General features: G+C 33.9%; 1 protein-coding gene across 1 annotated transcript; it reads right to left on the bottom strand.

Annotated features, from left to right (window-relative positions):
* Nucleotides 1–2,646: 2,646 nt before the first annotated feature.
* Nucleotides 2,647–5,143, bottom strand: LOC107802054 (uncharacterized protein At3g28850-like). Its single transcript, XM_016625493.2, has one exon. The coding sequence runs from the start codon at nt 4,137–4,139 to the stop codon at nt 2,853–2,855; it is 1,287 nt and encodes a 428-aa protein (XP_016480979.1). The 5' UTR covers nt 4,140–5,143; the 3' UTR covers nt 2,647–2,852.
* Nucleotides 5,144–16,392: the final 11,249 nt, after the last annotated feature.

Consider the following 16,392-nt stretch of genomic DNA (forward strand, 5'->3'; position numbering starts at 1 on the left):
TTTCGCTAATCGCTGATTTTCTGTCGATACGGGCCGAGATTCACGTCGTGATATCCGGTTGGGCACGAACATCACGGCCCTTTGTTAGTCGTGTGCGGTTGTTTGGTAACTCTCTCCGAAGTCTTGAGGCTCCAACCAGACGAGGAGGACGTGATCCCGATGCCCCCGAGGGCAGGTCTTTTGCTCAAGCTCCGAGGGACTCCTCGCTCTGACTCTGATTCCTTACGGTCATGTTCCTACTCCATTTGCCTCATCGAGAAACCGGGGTGTTCAGTGGGGCCAGTTTTACCCGTATACAAATCTACTATAGAAAGATTATTTTTTGTGATAATAATTGTAAAATATTACCATAAACATCAAATTTAAGATTTCTAAAGAGCAGCTAGGACTTCAACCACCTTCCAAGAAGGGTGCAGTAATCTTCCGGGTCTCAGCCCTCAGGAACCAAAAACACAATCTAGTTACATATTACGGAAAACAAATATAGACATTTATGAGATCTTCTTTTTATATACTCTCTAGCCTAATTCTGGTCTCCTTTTGTATATGTGCAATAGCAAAATCTGTATTTACATCGGTAATCCTAAAAATTCTCCAATTTCTTGCTTCCCATGTGTATGATCTAACTTAGTATATATTTTGGTATGATATTAATTATTTGGTATTATTTTTTTAATACGGAACACCATACCTAGTATTAAATTTCTAAAAAACTTAAACCAAATATTAAATAACAAAATTTTCGATTTAATAATTCAGCATTTACAATATTATACAACTATATTTGGACGATCATGCCCCTTTTTTATGCCTTAAATTTTTTTCCTTTCCCCCTTTTTGAAATATTCTAATTAGTGAGTCCATGTAAAAGGGCAAAAGGAGCAATTTCAGTTTCATTTATTTATGAAGGATAAATGTCATAATCATACCCACTCAACCAACCAGATTAAAATCTGTTTCTTCAAGGTTGCCTTGTCCCCCCTATTTGATAATGAATTAGTCATTGGTCTAAAAGCTTTGTGGTCTGCCACATCCCTTTTTAAAATTAACGACGAATTCCAATATATCAGAATGACTCTAAAGCCATGGCAAAAGACTTTTTAATTAATCACTTTACATATAACAACCTAGACCAGAACCTTCTTCGAGAAAATTTATCCAATGTGTAAATTTTATTATGTTATTTGTTTTCCCTTAAGCTAAGCTCATTCTGTTGAAAACTAAACAAAAGAAAAGTAATTAGTCCGTGTTAGAAAGGAAAAGGTAGACGCCGTCACGGAGAATGATTATGCTTAACTACTTTCGACTTGTGGCACATCAAATGAATAAAATAATAATAATAATAGAATAAAAAAGTTGTCAACAACCCAGATTTGATGCTTTCCAATCTGTTTTTTTTCTTTATTTTTGTATTCGGAGTGGAGACCTATGAATCTGTCTATCAACATCCTTACTTTCAACTTAATTCTTTTTTCTTAGTATTTTTTCATAAAAATTCTTTTTTATGAAAGGGCAGGCCTAATGACAGGGAAAGGAAAAAAAAAAGAGATGTAGAGAAGATCTTTCCTAGAACTTAAAATATCAAAATTAGACATATTGATACTATAAAAGATCTTTACAGTAAGTACTGTTTAAGACGTGACATATTAGTCAAATGCGGATTTAGAATTTTTATAATATGAGTGCATCATTAAAATATGAGGAAAAAAAATTATTAAATGGGATTTGATCCCTACTTTTCTAGGTAAATAACTCAACAGTCAAGCAAGTACACCATTTAGCCTCTTTGGAACATGGATGCCAGCAGAAAACCAATTCTAAAAAATATGTACATATAATACCTAAGTTTGTCAAAGAGACCATATATTCCCGTGCCCCGTACACTTGCCTATAAATTCGCCCTTGATGTTAGGTACTATTTGTATAAACTTATAATGTTGGTCATAAGAATTATTTAGCTTAAACTGTAACCCAGTCTCTGATAATAAATTCTTTGATTTTTGAAGGACCAGCTTCAATAGAAGGTGCAATGGCGCTAAAGTGACCAAAACAACTAACCATAATTGTGGACATTTGACAAAATTCAAGGATGTCAGTGGCAGTAATATGACCACAAAATATTTTCCCTAGTTTGAAATGCGGTTGATCAAAGACTAGAGCAGAGACTCCTAGTTTGAAATGCAGTTAATCAATAGAACCTAAAGCATTAAGTGGGCGTTTCGACATGAGAATTGTAAAATTCCGGAAAAAGGTGGGGGAAAATTCAAGTGAAAATAATATTTGAAAATTAGAGTTGTATTTGGATATAAATATAATTTGGAGTCATTTTTGAATGTTTGTGAGTTAGTTAAAGCAAAATTTTGAAAATAGAACCCAAGGCATTTAAATTTCGTCGGCCGACGGATGCATATTCAAAGAAGTGGGTACAAGTACACCAGTTCATTTCAATTCGGGTTGTATATATAGTTAAGTTTTAAAAAGAATGTATTACATCTGTATATTAAGTGGAACATTGTTACAAAGAAATAGAATAATCGTATTTTAAACTTACTAATTTAAATTTTAAAATTTCAAATTTGCCTAAATCCAACATATCTAATACAGTATCTGATATGAATTACATAAATTACTTCACAAACAGAAAAATTTCAAAATTGTATAAGCTTCTGGTTTTACCTAGAAAATGTATTACATTAGACTCTTACACCACAACTCCAGAGCTTGGATTTATGGCTTTTCACGCTCTGACTATATTAGTAGTTCAATCAAAACTCCTCACTGTACACCAAACATCATCTCAAAAAAAAGAGAAACAATTAATCCAAAAGGACCAACAAAGTTTTTAATCAACCTTAATAATCACAACAAATTGGACATCGAATTAGCCCATTTTCATTGCAATCTGGACATCGTTGGAAGCCATATTCATCTTCATCCAATTGGTCATTTTCTTCATCTTCTTCATAATCTGCTTCATAATATATTTTACAGCTCCCCGAGCACGTCTCACATGGTACAAATCTAACATCTCCACAGGCCTCACAGTTACAACCTCCATAGCCACCACCATCCTCGACTTTTTCACAGTTTTCTACAAACTTCTCGAGTTTCCCATCCTCGTTCATTCGCCTTATTTCATCAGCTCCACCAATATATTTTTTCCCTAAAAATATTCTAGGCAATCCACCTCCACTGTATTCATTTCCCAGTAATTCTTTCAGCTCTTCTTTAAACCCTGAATGCATCGATACATCTCTCTCGTCGATTTTCACACCTAGTCCCTTTAAAATCACACGAACGTGACAACAATCCTCGTATGTTTTCCTCACGCCTCTTAGACTCGTGAAATAAACAACTAGTTTATCTTTACAAACCTTGTACTCTGTTACTTCCCCATTTACTTTCTTCACGTCCGTTATGACATCCGTTATCTCCAATGAATCTTCCTTGTCGGCTCCTGACTGCTGGTTTTCACTAATTAATGGTTTAAGGTGAAATGGATTTGCAGGTGGGAGATCTTCTAATGCTTTTCTTAAAGTAGAAATTACTTCAGGATCAAACTCAGAGACGATAGACGTATCGTTTGAATTTGAGTTCGTTTCATCTTCAGTTATTTCCTCCCACAATGGCTTTGGGGATCCTTCAATATGATCTTTTACTCTAGGTGTAGGTAGATCGTACAGAGAAGGAACTGGATTAGGAGAAACATGAAAAGAAAAGCTACGGACATGGTGAGAAAGTTTTAGCGGACTACTATCTTCAAGACCTTCCATTAATTCCCAAGTATTGATAGTTTCTGGCTCGCCAGGTGGAGTTCTAATGGGAGTTTTGGGAATCACTTTCGGGATTTTCTCATTGATCATTTGAGACCATGTTTTTGCCTCAATTAAACCCATAGCGAACTCTTCTTTGCAACTCTTCATAACTTCATCAGTATCACAATGGCCAAAAGAAGATCGATCGTCTTTGATAGATTGACTCTGGTTCAGTGGATCGAGCTTCAGAGATCCTAACGTGGAGGAAGTGAGCGCCACCAAATGATGGTAGCTGTCGTCGTGCATTGAGTAGCTCCGGCGGACCGGCGAACATGGAGCCCGGCACTTGCGGCATACTTTTGGTTTTGAAGTTGCACAACCCATTATTGAAACTGATTTGTAGAAGGCACAAGAATACTCAGCGCCGAAGAGGTCGGCTAAAGAATAGAATTCAATCAAATGAGTATTTTTATATGGGAAGAAGAGATTAGAAGAACATTCTCAGGTGATTGAGGTGGGTGGTATAATGGGATTGGGTAGAGATTCCAAGATTAAGCAACCAAATCGAGGGATTGAAAAATTTAAGAATTTGAGAATTCGAGGAAAATAGAAATAAATAGCACTGAAATTAAAATTGAAGAGAAGAGAATCACTGCAATCGATGAGAGAGAGAGAAAAAAAAAAGAGAAAACGGAAGGTTCTGTTCTCCCTGCAAAACAGGGCACGCTGTTTTGGGTAAAATGGAAAGCCTCACAAATAAAATCTTTTGATTTATTTTTCTAACTATATAAGAAGTTTGGATAAAATCATAATTGATGTGCCGACAAAAAAAAGAAAAATCTCAACAATCAGAACCTAAACTTATTAGATCATGCGATAGAAAAACGAAAGTTTGCAATGATCGGAGGTTGAATAAGATCAGCAAAGGACCCCCCAAAAAACCTCCAATTCAGGCGATGCCAAAACTAAAAGAAAGGAAAAAGTTGATAAAAAGGGGCAAGAGAAAAATGGAAGTCAAAAGAAGAGGGCGGAGAAAGACCCTTTCAGCAGTTCCATCACATTTCCTTCTCCTTTCCCCACTCTTTCTATAGAAAGGTTTATGTCTTAATCGAAAAGGCCAGCAAGAGAATGGACAAAATTCTAAAACGACCCCGTCAGTGGCAAGACGAGTGGTAGAAACTGTCAACCTTTTTGTTTTGGAAAAGGGAAACGGTTTGCGTATAACAAGGTTGGTGTTCTTGTTGGAGCAGAAAATGGCTGCTATGAACTATTGAGGAGTGAAAAATAAATGGGATTGGGGTTTTTTGGCAAATCAAATTGAGGTGAAGAAAGACTATTTGAGCCTTCCAAGGGGGAAATATAACGTAAAAACTTGCTTGCATCTGTCTTCTATTTTTCAAACTAATGAAAGCGTATCTCATTTAAATACACTTATGTAATTTTAATTAAGGTCAGCTTAGTTTTTTTATTTCATTAACTATTTTATAATTCTAAATTAGAGTGTCATTAGCATACAGTAATTTAAAACTCCATTCTTTTCCATTTACGTGACTTTATTTCCTTATTAGACCTTGTAAAAATAAATAGAATATTTTTAGATTTGGAAGCAATTTAACTTCATAACTTCTCAATTTTCTTAATATTTTATATTCACACAAATGTTATAGCAAGTTTAAAATCACAAATTTTAAAAAATTTAATAATTATTTATATTTAAGATATTAAGTTTCAAAAATCTAGTTTTTTTTGTTTAAGAAATTTAATAGTAACAGCTTGGTTGGATGGTTGTTACATGTTGTAATTTATTGTATTATTACTTTAAATACGATGCTTATTTTGATTGTGACTTAAATTTTATTGTATCATATAATTAAATCAGTCGTTAACGAAATGGTTACCTTGTCTTTTTCTCTCAATCTCACCCTTAATTATTGTTAAATAATTTTATTTTCTCATTTAACCTACCTTTTTATAAAATAATTTTATCCCGCATCATAGTTTTTCTTTATAATATTGCTTGTTGTATTCTTCATAGTGCTGGTGCATGATATCATGAAACGACTACAAACAACACAATCTATTCAAACATTGTATTCATCAAATGATACAATACATTATGAAACGATATGTCATACAAACAATTAGTTGTAGGTTAAATTATATCACATAAACTTGAACAGTGGAGTCTAGTTCAGCAAACAACAACAACAACTACCCAGTAAAATCCTATATAGTGGGGTCTGGGGAGGGTAATGTGTTCGTAGACCTTACCCCTGCCCCGGTAGGACAGAGAGGCTGTTTCCGATAGACCCTTGGCTCAGAACGACGGAAATAAAGAAAAGCAAGGAAAACAAGAAAAGAAAAGAGAATTCATTAGTAACTCCAGTAAAAACCATTATAGTAACAGAAGCATAAAAATCAAAAGATGAATGACACGCAATAACAGTAACTAGAGTCTAAAGAATCTAAGATAAACAACAAGAATAGTGTGGGTTCAACATAAACTGCAAACCATCTAAGATCAGCCCTAATCCAACCCCGCCTCACCCCCGGCATGCAGTAAGGAAAGCTCCACTACCCCTATCTTACAACTCTAATGCTAGTCCTCCACGCCTTCCTATCAAGGACCATGTCCTCGAAAATCTGCAGACGAACCATGTCCTGCCTGATCACCTCTCCCCAATACTTCTTAGATACCCCTCTACCTTTTCTCGTCCCCACCACGGCCAACAATTCACACCTCCTCACCGGGGCATCAATGCTTCTCCTCTGCACGTGCCCAAACCATACGAGCCTCGCTTCCCGCATCTTGTCATCCACAGGGGCGACGCCCACCTTCCTCCGAATATCTTCATTCATGATCTTGTCTATCCTAGTGTGCCCGCACATCCACCTCAGCATTCGCATCTCTGCTACTTTCAACCTCTGGATATGGGAGTTCTTAACCGGCCAACACTCTGCCCATACAACATTGCGGGTCTAACCACAGCTCTATAAAACTTACCTTTGAGTATCGGTGGCACTTTCTTGTCACACAAGACTCTAGATGCAAGCCTCCATTTCATCCAGCCCGCCCCTATGCGGTGTGTGACGTCCTCGCCGATCTCTCCGTCCCCCTGAATCACCGACCCAAGGTACTTGAATCTATCTCTCTTGGAGATGACCTGTGACCCAAGCCTCACGTCCCCGCCTACATCTCTCGACTCAGTGCTAAACTTGCACTCCAGGTACTCTGTCTTAGACCTGCTCAATTTGAAACCCTTAGACTCGAGAGTCTGTCTCCAAACCTCCAATCTCTCGTTAACACCTGCCCTCGTCTCGTCAATTAGAACAATGTTATTAGCAAATAGCATACACCATGGCACCTCCCCTTAAATATGATGTGTCAAAGCATCCATCACCAGGGCAAATAAGAATGGCTGAGCGTATAGTTCAGCAAAGTTCAATATATTTTTCTCAATTTCACTTCTCACCGCCAATGCTCTCTACTGGAATTGTGAAACAAACAAAGTTCTGGGGTCCACTTTATTTCTAGTCTTTCAATTATGTGTTGGCCTTGAGTAACTTTCTCCTCTCTATAGTCTACTAGTTACTTTAGCCCGTGCTGAGCCCGGGCTCAATTCTAAATGTTAAAACTTGCAAGAGTATTTAAAATTATAAGAAATAATTATTTTCTTACTTTGGACTTCTATTGTTTTTAAAAATATATATTCCTATAAGTTCTTGAAGTCCAATTGAGCCTTAACATATTAATCTTGTTTGACCTGTCAATATTTTTTTTGTTTTCTAAGTTTTATTTGAGAGAATTTAGTAAATGAAACATTAGATGTTCATCTTTTAATTTGGTAATTGATTCTACTAATGGAAAAAAATCTTGTGATATTTATAGTTTGTTGTCGTAAAAATAAGTTGATTACATAATTTGATATCAAAAAGGACGGGCCTGATAGGCCAATATAGTGCATGTAAGTTTTTCTAATGGTACTTAAAAGTTTTTATAATTTTCTATTTAAAATTTAACTTTAAATCATTTCTATTTAATTTTTCACTTTAGTTTGATTTCAAAAATTGTCTTGAAATAACCTTTACCCCACAAAAATAGAGGTAAGGTCTACATACATCCTACCTTTTTCAGACTTCACTTTGTGGGATTACACTGATATCGTTGATGTTGTACTCCTAATTGTACACTCCTTCTCAACTTCCCTCCGAAAGAAATATATTTCGGTTCAAGAAAGCTTAAGTTTTTTCTTATTCTCACTAAGTGATCATTTTAATTTATCTATATGTAACTCTAGATAAATAAAAGCTTGCACAAAAATAATCTAACATAATATTTATAATAGGCTGGTAAATGTTTCTAATTTTCTAATTTCTTTTCTTAAATTTTATTTACCAAACATTTGCTACTATCACCATATAAATTGTGGATTATTTAATTTTTGTAAAAATCTTAGTAGTTTTAGTTTTCTCACCATTTTTATTTGATATTTTATTTTTTATATTTTGAACTATTTTATAATATATCTTGTGATGTAATTAAATATAAAGTTCCTCTCATCCCCAAATAAAATTTGATTGATAAAAAATATATAGTAACAATAAATGATATTATCAAAGTACATAAATATTTAAAAGTTACACAAAATAAAACTATAAAATATAACTTGTAAGAGCTGAAAAATAGAGTATTGTACCACGTACATACAATGATATCATCACTTCAGTAGCAGTGGAGTCTAATAAATAAAGCAATAAGAATTTAGTAGGCCTACAATAATCAATGTAGAAGTTTAAAACAAAGAAGCAAAAGCTGTTCCACGTGGCAATCTACATTTTGGGCCTTGAAAATACATCAAAATTTCGCTTATTTACATCAATATGTGATGGCAATTGATGTAATAATGTACAAAACATGGGCAAATAGATGTTCAATTAAAGCAGTTTGACTTGGCAATTTGGGCCTCGAGAATGCCTCAAAAGTGTCCTTTATTTACCTAATTGTATGATGGCAATTGACGTAATAAGATGAAAAACCAGGGGCAAGTGTTTTCCTTTCAATTTCGATCCCAGAATAGCTTAAAACATATGGTGTCTTCAAAACGTTACCCGACGCATGGAGCAGTAGGCTGTAAGTGAAAATTACTTCAAAATCACTGAATTTTCACTAGGGTAAATTCGTGAATTTTATCTTTGATGCTAATTAAAGGCGAACCAACTTTTTGGGGACCTTGAAAATGAAGCAAGTGCTGTCTAATTACAGTGGAAAGAGACAATGTGGGTTCAATAGCAAAGGTGGAGACAAGCCATTGATCAAAAATTGAAATGCCATCATTTAACATCACAGCTAACTACACGCGCGCCCCTCACTCCTTTGTAGTAGCGGATGGAGTTCATAAATTGTGAATTTATTTGAATTAGTATTTTAATATGGAGCATAAATATAATATAAAAAATTTTAAAATTAAATATGAATAATTATTATATTTGAACTCATTAATTTTAAATTGTTATATTAAACACATGAATTTTACAATCTGATTCAATCTGTACTCCTTTGAGATTTTTAAGCTAATATTAATAATATCTTTGTCAATGTTTGATTATTTTTTGGCAAACGAAGCAATATAATCTGTTCATTAATTCCTTCTCTAAATGAGGTGACAAGTTAACTTATACAGTTATACTTGTAACATTCCACTAAGAAAATGTCGTATTGAAAATTCTCCTTTGGTTTTTTAGCTTTCAGAGTTTTGTGAAATCAAAATCGCTGAAGCTTCAAAGGCAAAGATGTCCATTATGCCATATTTGACTTCGGCGAAACTCAATAAAATTACAAAATTAGTTTTGTAAAACATTTGTTTAAGATATCATTAAACTTTATTGTTAAAAGTTTTATAGTAAGACTTTAGGCGAAGTTGAATTATCTAGTTGACAATTTCAATAGATATATAATGAAAAAAATTACACTTATATTGTTATCATAGCATACACTATTACATATTTGATCATTTCTAGTTTTTTTTTTCTAGCTAGATAAATGCTGAGGGTAAGGTTAGTCTTGTTCACTAGGAGTAGTCTTGACCCTGCTCTTACTTATACTCAATCCGTCTCAAATTATCTGTCGTGCTTTCTAAAAATAGTTATCTCAAATTATTTGTCATTTAGAAGTTCAAAAAAAAAATCCATTTTACCCTTAATAATAATTGTTCTTAAAGATGGAGATAACGCATAAATAGAATAAATACTCCTACTCAATAAAGAGAAATTATATCTTAAGACATAAATAAGGTAAAATAGTTCACCCCCCTCCTAATATTTTTTTCAAATGGGCGTGTGAAAGAAAAACACGACATATAATTTGTGAGAGTGGGGATACATTATTATAAGAATGTAAAAAATAAAAAAAAGAAACCAAAGCACAATATTAGCGTAAAAAAAAATAATACACAAAAGATATGAAAAAATTATTTTCTTCTATTCAAATGGTAAAGTAATCACAAAAGATCATTTACTTGGTTTAAGAGCAACTTTTGGTCAGGGGGATTTAGAGGACGCAAGGGTGTTCACGCGAACACCTTTCGCCGAAAAATTATATTGTATATATAAGACAAAATCTGTTTTTTATCTTTATATATTAAGTTTTGAACACCCTTAACACAATTCAAAAATGTAGTTTAGTGATCAAGAGGGTTCAAAATCTACATAAGATCGTGAGTTCAATTCCCACTAGCTAAAAAAAAAGAATTTGAACCCCTTTGTGAAGATCCCGCCTCCGCCACTGCTTTTGGTTATGGAAGAGAGAGCTGAAAGATAGTGTTTGTTATTCTTACCCCATATTTCCCAATTGAAGATGGCACGAATTCCTAGAGAGGGCTTCTTGCCCTTAATTTCTCCTCCATTTTACAGCAAGGAAATTAAAACATGTGCATTTGTGCATGGTAATTGCAGTTTCCTCCTTATCCTAGCTACTCATAATTTCATTGGGATATGGCCTTCTACTTTATGGCACGTGGACTCTCTTTTAATGTCTAACAATTTAAGCTACCAAAGTAGCCTGATAATCAATTCATATAAAAGGAGTAATTGTTTTATGTGTCATGATAGCTAATAATCATTTAATATCATGACATCCCAAGAAAGAGAGATGCCACTAGCAGCTTCACAATATTACATTGTCATTTTTTCCTTTTCTTTTTCCCCACTACCGACAAGGAAAAAAGACTCCGATCGGTTCATTTTTTTCACTAGTTTCCTCTCCTCTTTTTAAAGCCTTTTGGATCCATTCCCAAAGAATAAAAAATTTATTCGCTAGCTAAGAAGGTACACTATAAACTATTTAAAAAATTAGTAGAGTTTTACATAAATTATAAGTTAACAACCAAGAAATACGACAAGTAGCATATTAGACTGAAATATGTTAAAATTTGACTCAATAGTTTTGACGCGGCTTATAAATTTATGTGACCAAATTTATTAAAAATTTACAATATACTTTTAGATATGAACTTATCTATCTATATCTATATCTATATACTATATTAAAAGCACGAAGCCCCTATCAAAATATCATTCGGCTTTTTTATCCTTTAAAAGTTAATTTCATACTAGACAAAATAATCATTTAATTATTTTACTAATATTTAGGACTTTAAAATCAATCAAAATTTTACGTAAGAAAATCCTAATATTTTGGACTTCAAATTCAATTAAGATTTACATTATTAAATTTTTTTCTTAGTTGACCAGTTTTTATAAATATCTTTGGAGTTTAGTACGTGACCAATACAATTTTTTTAATTCTTAGCCTCTACGGTATATAATAGTTTTTTTTCTTCAAATTATATTGATTACTTAAAAATATAGACCATCCATTAGCAATGCATGTTCGCCTCTTTCCTGTTAAATTCGTAAGAGTTTTGATTTAATCTTACTTTAAATTTCTAGAAGTCTGCACTAATATGGTGTTAATTAGAAATAAATTAAGCTATAGTCATACTATGTGAATTTGCAACTACAATTAATTTTTAAACTTAAGATAAACTAATGTATTTGGATCTCTTGAAATAACTATAAATTTGTCATTTTTCCCACGATAATTTTGGAAAATTGACCTCAACATTGTGAACTCTTGAAATTTCAAAATTGTTATTAGCAGAGTGCATTTGGAATGAGTTTTAGTATTAACTTTTATTTGATATTGGATGACCGTGCAAAGAAGGGAATTTAGACTTAAATCAATAAGTATCCAGGCAGCTTTTTTATACAAGAAGAGGTTCATTTGGCTTGTCTCTAATTTTGATTAACTTTGAATGACAAAACTTTTTTTTTCTTTTGTATAATGACTATAGCACTCCGGAAAATTTCGAAGTACTTAAGTGCTATTAAGAAAGTTGATGTATGCTAATTATATTATTTTGTATACAGACGAGGACTATTAATATGATGGATATTAATTGAATATGATAATAAGTATACGAGGAATATTATAAGTGATGTGGAGTATAAGGATTCCCCTAAGTCCAAGTCAAGTTGGAAATTACATGGTAGACTAAAGTTCCAAATAAGTACGCACAAGACCTAACTTTGGACGAGCATATCTATATATGTATAAAGAGTTATGTGATGGACAACCTATCAAATAAAAGGTCTTTGAGTCTAGTTTCTAACACCTCAAACTGTTTGTCATTTGGATATTTCTACAAGAGGTTACGACCAAATTATCAAAGGCTGGCGGAGGAGCCTGCGGATGTGAAGCATCCGGAGCCGCGTCCGAAAGATTGACTGGCAGTGAAGTGCTGCCATAGCGTCCAAGGTCGCGTCCGAAGCCCAAAAATCTAGGCCTATAAACACCAAGTCGGGGAAGAGAGTATTTTGAGTATTGGGGGTTAGGGTTCTTGAGGTGAAGGGGCGATTTTGAGCTCAAATCAAGTCCAATCAACCAAGGTAAGTTTTAATGATGTTTTGGGTTGATATTACTCAATATACATGAGTTCTAACATCATTCTAACATCCAAATTCTAGATTTCATCATCAAATCCTCAAGAACACAAGAATCACCAAAGTTGTGATTTTTCAATATTGATCTACTATAGGTAATTCCAATGCTTCAAACTTGTTTATTATGAGTAGTTAGAAGTATTTGAAGTATTTATTACAAGTTTTATTGATTGAAAGATTGGATTATAAAAATCCAATTCATGGCATAAATAGTACTTTTAAGGAAATAAAAGAGAAGATGAATGGTGAATCTTGGGGATGAAATTGATTAAATACAATGAACCTATGGAATTATTTGTTAGCAAAAGATGGAAGTGATCAACATAATCATCCGAATTATATATGGTGCAAGTTTTGATTATGGAAGATGATGAATAGTAACTTCGTGGCATTGAGCAATAGATGTAGTAACATTAATGACTTCGAATGGGTATTAAAATATAAGGATGAAGTTGAATGGTTTAGCTTATAAATTTATTTGGCGATTTGAGTTATTGGAGGCCACTTTATGAGCCATAAATGGATATTGCTTAATATCTTAGGTCATATTTTGATGTAGATAGGATATCTAATTGTAGATATCAACTTGTTGGTGATGTTGAGCTTTTTAATCAACATTGGAATGATGGAAGAGGATTGAAAGCTTGTGAATATTAATAAAGCGAAAGCGAGGTAAGTTGATTAGAACTTACTCTTCTTGAGAGACTTTCTCTAAAAGCATGTTTCAAGTTAATACTTAAGTTGTTTGCAAATGTGCTTTCGTACTTGTGGGGACAAATAAGTACGGATGTCTCCATGTACTAAAATAGTATGTTGCATATGTAGTGTCATGCCATTTTGTAAAATTTTATTTTAAATCTTGTTGGCTAAATGACACTCAAGGTAAATGTTATAAGTTTTTATCAAAACTTATGTATTGACAAGAGTATACATATTTGAGTGCTAAAGAAAAGTTTTCATGGAAAGTATTTCTTTTGGAAATTGATATGCAGAATAGCCCTTGTGGTATCTTTTAAAGATTGATGTTAAATTGCTAAAGGCTTTAGCATGTAAAAGGTTATTTATTTAATTTTTGTTCAAATGATTTAGATTTTATATAAATGCTATGATTTGATAAAAATAGATCCTTTGAAGCTACTATGCTATGAATCTATTTTTGAAGTATCAAATGTTTTGGGAGTTACTTGTGTTCACCGAGATTGACTTCGAATATATTGTGTTCGTCGTCATGAAACTACACGTGACGGTGTAGGCGTAGATGGCCACTTTGTGGTATAGACTACGACAGAGTGCTCTCCCTCGAGAGAGTACTATTTTGTGCTATTATTAGCATGGCTGAGTCGATTCGTACGGCACTACGATGAGACGACCTGAGCAAGTAGGGTATATGATACTTGCCGCTACGTACATAACCTAGTTGACCTTCTTATGTCGGTGATGGTATGGTACTCCCAGTGAAAGGTAAGGATGATTTTCTTATGTTTAGGCCTAAGGAGCCGAAAGTGATTTCAATGACTTAAAGCAAATGAAATGAATTTGTATGATTTTATCCAAAATCTTGGATTGGTGTAAGCATTTTAAAAGTTTATATTGTGGATTATATTTCACTTGGCTTTGGTTCAAAACGACAAGGGTCATGAATTGATAGAATTTCTTATCGTTTTATTTCAAATATTGGTGCATTATTTTTATAAAGTTTGTCCCAAGAACTTAAGTTAGAGAGAGTCTATGATACTTATTGAGTACCTGATGATAGGCTATAATTACGTGTTTTAGTTGATTATTACACTCTAATTTACTGCACTTTAGTTGAGTTTGCGCTTTAATCGCTAGTGTTTTGCACTAATTATATGTTTTATGCCTTGTAAGTATGATTCCGAGCTATATAGATGTTATGGAATGAATTTAAGTGATTTGAAGCTTTGAAGTCTGAGTAAAAGCTCAAGGAATTAAGCCGGGATCGTGTTCGGAGGTCAAATTTGATAGTTGAGAACAAACGAAGACTCGATGAGGCATATTGCGCACTGTCTAGTAAAATGCACATAACATTTTACTCAGAACTTTATTTTGGCTCCATAATATCTGGTTGGAAAGATAACTCAAAGGGCTACAATTTCCATGTTTTGCATTTTTCCAAATTCCAAACGGAACAGGATGAAAAACTTCGGTTTTACCGCGACCGCGGCAGAGTGCAGACGCAGACAATTGAAGAATCAGAGGCCATGTTTGGCCGCGGTTTGACCGCGACCGTGGTAGAACCGCGGCAGGAGGCGGAAATTTCAGGGACTAAAGTGCAAAACATGGGATTTTTAGCCCAAAACCCTATTTTAAACACTAGACTTCGCCCAAGAGAGGCATGTATTGAATTTTAGAGTATCTTGGCAAGAAAAACAATTGTGAGAGATCACCCAAAATATCTTTCTTCTTTTCTTTAATTTTGATTGCTAGTTTATGATGAATCTTATCTTAGATTGTTTACCCATATCCATGAGTAGCTAAATCCCTTGTCTAAGGTTTTGATGGAACCTATTGGGGGATGAACTTCTTGTTTATGCGAATACAAATTGCTAGTTTCAATCTTTATTTATTCAACTATGTTCTTGTTGTAGTTAATTGACAGGATCCTCAATTAGCTGTGCCTATTTAGTGTGCATAACTCGGGAGAGAGTGCATATTTAGGTTATTGTTGAATAACACCACTCCTAAAGTATAAGAGGAATCTATAACTGCGGGTTTAAAGGCGAGATTAGGGATAACGAAGCCTTGGGTGCAATCTTAAGTGAACTGTGTTAATTAAAGCTAGCTAGTGTATCTCGGGAGAGTGCAATAGTATATTACTGTGATTACTCGGGAGAGATTTACGGTAAGAAAAGTGTTCATGATTGATAGAGGTGTGTTGGAAAATTTGTATGAAGCATAAACAGAAGGGATTCCATCAATAGGGGAAATCTTTACCTTAGCTTTTTCTCATCATTGTTTACAACCTTAGCATTTTAGTTTACAGCTTGTTATTTACTTGCAATCTTAGTTAGTAAAGAAACCTTCAACTGTGATTCAAAAGTTTGGGAAATTGGTTCTCAAGAGTTTAGTGGGTCTAAAGATTGTGATTGATAGGTTAACTCTCTGTGGATTCGACCCTGGACGTAATACTCGGGTTATATTTTCAACGTCCGCAAAGTCCTTTTTAGAGGGCATAGTTGGGCGTGATCAAATTTTGGCGCCATTGCCGGGGAGTTAACAGAATTATCAATTACCATTGATAGAAATACAAAAATTCTTAGTATGGTCAGTTTTCTCTATACCCAACTTGTGAATATTTGTGCAATTAACTTTTCTTACCTTAGTCTATTTTTATTGTTTGGGTCTTGTTTATTTTCTTAGTTTTGAAAAATGGAATCATATAATAAAAATTGGTGGGATGGTAGTTGTTCATACTGTGATGACCCTTGTCTTTATTGTGGAGGACCACACTCGTGGCAAAATTGTTTAAATTTTCCCGAGGGTGGATTGTGCGCACAATCTCAAACCCATGAGTGGAGTATTCGTGATAAGTGTGGTTTTCAAAATGGTCATTGGGATGATTGTGTTGATTGGTCCTTCCCTTCCCCAAGCCCCCGCTATGATGATTCTATTGTTT

The sequence above is a fragment of the Nicotiana tabacum genome, chromosome 3 (assembly GCF_000715075.1).
Source record: "Nicotiana tabacum cultivar K326 chromosome 3, ASM71507v2, whole genome shotgun sequence".
NCBI classification, from domain to species: domain Eukaryota; kingdom Viridiplantae; phylum Streptophyta; class Magnoliopsida; order Solanales; family Solanaceae; genus Nicotiana; species Nicotiana tabacum.